The following is a 7,122-nucleotide window of genomic DNA, read 5'->3' as shown; positions in this document are numbered from 1 at the left end:
TGAACCTAATATTATTATTCTTAATAAAACTTCTTGTTGGGATTTTATATTTTTCATATTATGAAATTCTAAATAATGCTATAAGTGTCCTTGTATATGCAATTTTTTGGTACAAGTGGAGCTATTTTGTTTTTGAAGAAGAAGCCATAAACTTTAATAATCAATCCGTTGGAGAATGGTTTTAAGTTCTTTGAGCAAAATTGAGCCTAATTAAGACACACCTGAGAATATGGCTTCTCCACTATTCTTCAGAAATAGAGAAAAAAAATTATGATCAAGTTTAAGATTACAAATTTTTCTAAGTAGGTGATACCAATCTCCCACTGAATTCATAAAAACAAAATATGAAGAAGCACCCATAGAATGGTGACATTTAAGCAATTTTATTTCCTGGTGAGATCTCCAAGATAAATTAATTGCAAAATGTGTCCCTGGGGAGCTAAATGAGTTGACATTTACTTTCAGACATTTTAGTTAGAAGTCAATTAACTGTTGAACGGTATCTGCTAATATATATATATATTTTTTGGCTTTAGTGATATTCATGTTAAGTCATACAGACAATAGTTAAATAGCAGGGCCAACTATTCTGTTAAGGGTTTTCCTAGACAGACTAAAAAAGCAACGTATTCTTTTGTTTCTCTCTAAAAGAAGAAAAACATAATTTAAAAATATAGTGCATATTTTCTAAAACAATAAATTTATAGTATTAATATTCATAGGGTCAATCAAAATGAAGCTTCTCCTTTGGGCCTGCATTGTATGTGCTGCTTTTGCAAGGAAGGTAAGTAAATGGACTTCCAAAATTGTAACAATTGTATAACCATTAGATAATTGTTGATAGGGATTTGTGCTTATGATAAAGTTACTATAATGTTTATAATAAAGCAGCAAAGAGACATAGATGGACATGAGGTTTGTAGTGTCAGACCTTTCAAAGGAAAATTTAGAAATTAAAATAATAAAGTTGTAATATCTGAAAATAGATAAACAGCGAGGAAAGGAGGTGAGTTCGGAAATGTAGGAGGCTGGAGGCAGAAAAATTATAGAAAAGCAGGATCCCATGTAGATTATCTTAACAGAGTTTATCTCTTCAAATTATAGAATGCTGGATTGGGTTTCCTATGGCTGTGAAGTGCCATTGCTGGAGGTATTTATGTACAGACATTAGGGATACTTGATGGAATAGAAGTAAATGCACATCATACCTTTAGTGGAATGTAAAGTAATATAGTGCAATGTAATGGCCTTCAGTGTAATGTAAGTAGATGAAATTCTAGTGTAAGAGAAATCTGATGCAAATTCTTAATCCTAGCCAGTGAATATGCTAAATATTATCTTTTTTTAAATGGAGAAAATAATAACACCTACACCATAAAATTGTTTTAAAGATTTTATAAGATAATTATATAAAGTGCTTAGCAGAGTACCTCGCGTATCGTAGAAACTCAACTGCTACATGATACTATTTACTATTGTTATTACCATGCCATCCAAATGTTAAACTATTGTTTTTGTTCCCTAAAATTAGATAAATTCAGCTCCAATTGTTAAAATAACAAATGATGATTTTCCTGTACTGCTTTTTATTTTTATTCTGTAGTTCATAATCTGTGGTCAATTCACAAACCATATTGAAGCTTCATTGGAAACCAAATGGATATATGGTCCTTCTGGTACTGTGATGAGCGGCAAAGACCACTCTTTTTTTTTTTTTTTTTTTTTTTTTTTGAGACGGAGTTCTGCTCTATCGCCCAAGCTGGAGTGCAGTGGCGCGATCTCGGCTCACTGCAAACTCAGCCTTAGGGTTCACGCCATTCTCCTGCCTCAGCCTCCCAAGTAGCCCAGCTAATTTTTTGTATTTTTAGTAGAGACGGGGTTTCACCTTGTAAGCCAGGATGGTCTCGATTTCCTGACATTGTGATCTGCCCGCGTTGGCCTCCCAAAGTGCTGGGTTTACAGGCGTGAGCCACCGTGCCCGGCGCAAAGACCACTCTTTACCACACAGACGCACACACACACACACACACACACACACACACACACTACGGACAAAACCTGGGAGATAAAAAGTGAATAGCAAAATCAGATATATGAATGAGAGCTGAATGATCTTTCAGATAATAAAGATTTATGTACATGTTGAATATTACAAACCAAAATCCATCCAGCCAAAGTAAAACTCCCTGAGGAAATTGTTTAAGTCAAAACCATATAATGATAATGATGATGATTATTAAAAACATTCAATCCAGTGACTCAAATGTCAAGAAAATAAACTATAAGTATTGTTAAACTTTGCAAATTTTTCAGCAATATGGAAATGTGGGTACAGATGTTTTCAAATACATAACCACATTAAAATATATTTTCCTTTCTTTTAGAGACGGTTCCCCTTCAACGATGAGGTAAAACTTTTTTTTTTCTTTACATGCAAGTATATTTGTTTTTATCTTAAAATATATTTTACATTTTAGAACTCTCTGATTCCTTTACAATGAAATTTAATGACTGCTATTGCTCTTAAAATAATAGTGCTATTAAACTCTTCTGATTTGATAGAAAATTTTATGGAATGTGTTTGTGCTCAACATATTTAGCAAAAGGTCTTTAGTCTTTTTAATGAGCAGAAGCATTAAGTGCACTCCCTTTGCAGCATAAGAAAATTTTTGCTATGACAAGGTTTTCCCCTCATGCCTCTAAAATACATTATCGATATGTCCTAAGTTTACTTGAACAAAGTTAGTGATGAATCTGGAGATGCTCTGTCTGCATGAAGGGTTAGAGCAAAAGAAAGCATGAAGTAGTGGGCCAGCCATATATTCAGGTGTGAACCACTAGCAGGACGAGTGTATCCCAATGAGTTAGATGATTTCTCTGCAGGAAATACCCATAAATTATCCCTATGAGACCAAAGAACATACTGATTAACTGACGTTAGATTTTTTTCAGTTCTTTGTTACTTGTACCTCAATTTCTGGTAATGGAAGAGTACTAAGAAAATTACACTTATACCCATCCACAAGTATGCCATAAATCAACATGACACTCTAGCAAAGAAAGCCCAAGAGACATAATCTGTGATGTGCACACTTTTGACCAACAATGATCAGACATATAACAAAGGAGTGGAAATCTTTTGAAAATAGTGTTTTGAAATAGAAACTGTGTTAGATCTTATTTTGAATTTCTTATGAGTTAATATTTAAGTCTGCAAATTCTAGGGTTCTATTATCCACAATACAAATAATTGATATTTGCCTCTATGAACACCTGGGGACATACATACATTAATTATGTATGTATATCATACCTCAAGGGTCTCTGGCAATATGACTCGTGAGAAAAATTTAACTCAGTAATTCAGGAAACCTACCTAAAATTGGAAAAAAATTAAATGTTAATTAAGACGCTTGACTGGCTGGGGAATGCAGCATCCCAGACATAAGAAGAAAGAAACCTTGACTGTTTTTCCAGTATGTAGGATCCCAATACCTAGCACAGAGACGGCACAGAGAAGGTACTTATTTTATACTTTAAAAAATAAATCATCGAACTTCCATCAAGAAAAACCTTAAAATATCTCAAAGACCCTGAGAAACAACCTACATTTATTGGGAAACTTCTCAGTATTGTATATTACTATATATAATAATAATATTATATACAATAACATTAACAACATCTACATCCAGTCTGCTCACCGTCTCATTTATTTATTTATTTATTTATTTATTTATTTTTATTTTTATTTTTTTTTTTTTTAAGACAGAGTCTCGCTCTGTTGCCAGACTGGAGTGCAGTGGCCTGATCTCAGCTCACTGCAACCTCTGGCTCCCAGGTTCAAGCAATTCTCCTGTTTCTGCCTCCCAAGTAGCTGGGACTACAGGTGCCCGCCACCACACCCAGTCACTTTTTTTGTATTTTTAGTAGAGACGGAGTTTCACCATGTTGGCCAGGATGGTCTCGATCTCTTGACCTCGTGATCCTCCTGCCTCGGCCTCCCAATCTGCTGACCCTCTTAATGAAAATTTAAGATGCACAGTGTTAAAGGAAGAGAAGCATTGATAAAGAGAGGTAGGAAGTTGAGAAAGATAAGTCTGGAATATGGGACACCTGGAAGAGGAATAATGAACCAGAGGCTTCTGTGGACACTTTAGAGACCCAGAGAGTGCTGAGGGCAGTGGGAAAGACAATGGAGGGTGCAGAGAAGAAGGCCTGGAGCTACTAATCTCATAATCCTCTATCAATCCTAAAAGTGCGAGTGCTTTCCTTCTATCTTTGTCCTGGCCTAGGTTAGCATATTCTGTGGACTATAACACTCTTATTTGCTTAAACACAAAATATTTCCTCTTCAGTTGGAGTTAATTCAATTTTCTTAAGAGATTATTACTTCTTACTTCAAAAATATGGAAATACAGTAGCCTTAAGAAAGAGAAGAGTTTGGAATTCTTTCAAAATATCATTACTTATCATATATCATCACAGTTGTACCGTAAGTAATATATGGACAGGACAAATACAATCAACTTCGACTTCCTTGTTTCTCCTTTAGGATTACAATGACTATCATCACCCACTTCATCCATCTCTGAATATTCCTTATGGCATACGGAATTTGCCACCTCCTCTTTACTATCCCCCAGTGAATACAGTCCCCAGTTACCCTGGGAATACTTACACTGACACCCGGTTACCTCCGTATCCCTGGGTTCTAACTGCTCCTGGATTCCGCTATGTCTATCACATCCCTGGTTTTCCCTTAGCTACTCGGTTGAATGTTCCTCCGCTCCCTCCTAGGGATTTCCCCTTTGTCCCTCCTTCAAGGATTTTTTCAGCACCTGCAGCACCCGCTTACCCACCTATTGCAGCTAAGCCTGCTGCAGCTGCACCTCCTACAGCCACACCTGTAGCAGCTGATCCTGCTGCAGAGGCCCCTGTTGCAGCTGAGCCTGCTGCAGAGGCACTTATTAGAGCTGAGCCCGCTGCAGAGGCACCTGTTGCAGCCGAGACTGCTGCAGAGGCACCTGTTGCAGCTGAGACTGCTGCAGAGGCACCTGTTGGAGCCGAGCCTGCTGCAGTGGCACCTGTTGCAGCCGAGACTGCTGCAGAGGCACCTGTTGGAGCGGAGCCTGCTGCAGAGGCACCTGTTGGAGCTGAGCCCGCTGCAGATTCACCTTCACCAGCTGAGCCTGCTACAGCCAAGCCTGCTGCCCCAGAACCTCACCCTTCTCCCTCTCTTCACCAGGTAGGTTGCTTATATCTTACCACTATAAAGTATGATAAATGAGATTTGTAGAAGTGAAAAAAAAAAAAAAAAAAAAAAAAAAAAACACTCCCCAAGCAAACCTATATCAACTTAGATATTTTGAACAGCTTTATTGAGATACAATTGACATACCACAAACTACACATATTGAAAGTGTATACTTAGATATGTTTTGACATATGTATACACTCATGAAAAGAAGTACCAGGATGGGGAATGTATCTACCACAGTCAAAAGTTTCCTTCTGTTTCTCTGTAATCCCACATTCCCCATCCTCCCATCTCTGGACTGTGTTTTGTCACAACAAATTGGTTTACATTTTCTAGAATTTTATGTAAGTGGAATAATATTGTATGTACTCTTGTGTCAGACATCATTCACGTTTAGAGATTTATCCGTGAAGTTGTATTTACTAACAGTTTGGTTCTTTGCAGATTATTATTTTATTATACAGATACACCATAATTTATGTACCTATTCATCTGTTAAACAGATTTTAGCTTCCAAACTGGATGCATTTATTTACTTATTGCATTCTATAATGGCTTAAACATCCAGTACAATGTCAAATAAAAGTGATTAGATGGACATCCCTGCTCTGCTCCTAATATTAGGGGAAAGCATTAAGTTTTTTAACATATCTTTACGCACACACATGCACATGTATATGTATCTACATACCCTCCTCCTCCTGGGGCCATGTATACATTGTACACACATATTATTATATCTATAACATACACCATGTGTACATAATGTGTATATGTAGTATACACATATGTGTGTGTATGGACATACATATTCATGAGTTTTATTCTGGAATGCTATTAAGTTAGTATGCTTTTACACTTTATTAAACAGGAACAGATAAATATTTTTATCCAAGGCTAATTTTTCCTTTATTGAGATCAAACCATTCTGAGTGCTCAAACTTATGTCCTGTGAATTTTGTGGTTTTTCACTCTGGCTGGGGGGATGAAGAACTTTTTCCTGCCCTATGTGAGTACCAATTGTTGTTCTATTCTGTCCTTTCAGGTAGTTCTCTACCTGACCTCAGGTAGTATCTTCATATAATTAATCAATACTCAGTTGAAATGTGAGGGTATCCTGTTTAAAAAAAAAAAATCAACTTTTATTTTAGACACAGGGGTTACATGGGGTACATATGCAGATTTGTTACATGGGGATATGTTGTGATGCAGAGGTTTAGAGAATGAATCCCTTCTCCATGGTAGTAAGCACACTAGCCAAGAGGTAGTTTCATAACCCAGCCCTAACCACCACCTTCTAGTAGGCCACAGTGTTCATTGTTCCTATATTTATATATATGTGTGCTCAATGCTTAGCTCCCATTTATAAGTGAGAACACACGATATCTAGATCTTTGTATCTACATCTTTGTGCCCTGTTTTCCCATCAGGTACTCTGCCTGTAAATGTCAGCTATCTTGACCTTCCTGGAGTCCCAGCTCCATCTACTTAACTCAGAGAATCTGCTGGGACACACACACTCTCTCTCTCTCTCTCTCTCTCTCTCTGTCTCTCTCTCTGTCTCTCTGTCTCTCTCTCTCTCTCTCTCTCTCTGTCTCTCTCTCTCTGTCTCTCTCTGTGTGTGTGTGTGTGTATGTGTGTGTGTGTGTGTGTTTTCTCTTGCACCAAGCTGTGGAAACTCACTCCAGGCAGTAAGGTAGGACAATCATAGAGAACAACTACCTTGCTTCCTGTCTTTTAGTGATCACTGTTTTACACAGCCTGATAGTTAGATCTTGAAAAATTGTTCCTTTTCATTTTTCTTCTCATGTTTGCACATTATTTTTGTTTTGAGCAAGAGAGTAAATGCAGTTTCTATTATT

At 37.0% G+C, this 7,122-nt stretch overlaps 1 protein-coding gene across 1 annotated transcript; it reads left to right on the top strand.

The window, feature by feature from the left end:
* The first annotated feature begins 726 nt into the window (after positions 1–726).
* Positions 727–5,312, top strand: PRR27 (proline rich 27). Its single transcript, XM_065545123.1, has 4 exons — positions 727–784; positions 2,385–2,408; positions 4,556–4,993; positions 5,114–5,312. Exons 1-4 carry the CDS (start codon positions 734–736, stop codon positions 5,288–5,290), a joined length of 690 nt encoding a protein of 229 aa, XP_065401195.1. The 5' UTR covers positions 727–733; the 3' UTR covers positions 5,291–5,312.
* Positions 5,313–7,122: the final 1,810 nt, after the last annotated feature.

Source organism: Macaca fascicularis, chromosome 5 (genome assembly GCF_037993035.2).
Source record: "Macaca fascicularis isolate 582-1 chromosome 5, T2T-MFA8v1.1".
In the NCBI taxonomy this organism is placed as follows: domain Eukaryota; kingdom Metazoa; phylum Chordata; class Mammalia; order Primates; family Cercopithecidae; genus Macaca; species Macaca fascicularis.
This window is presented reverse-complemented; position numbering and strand designations above follow the sequence as displayed.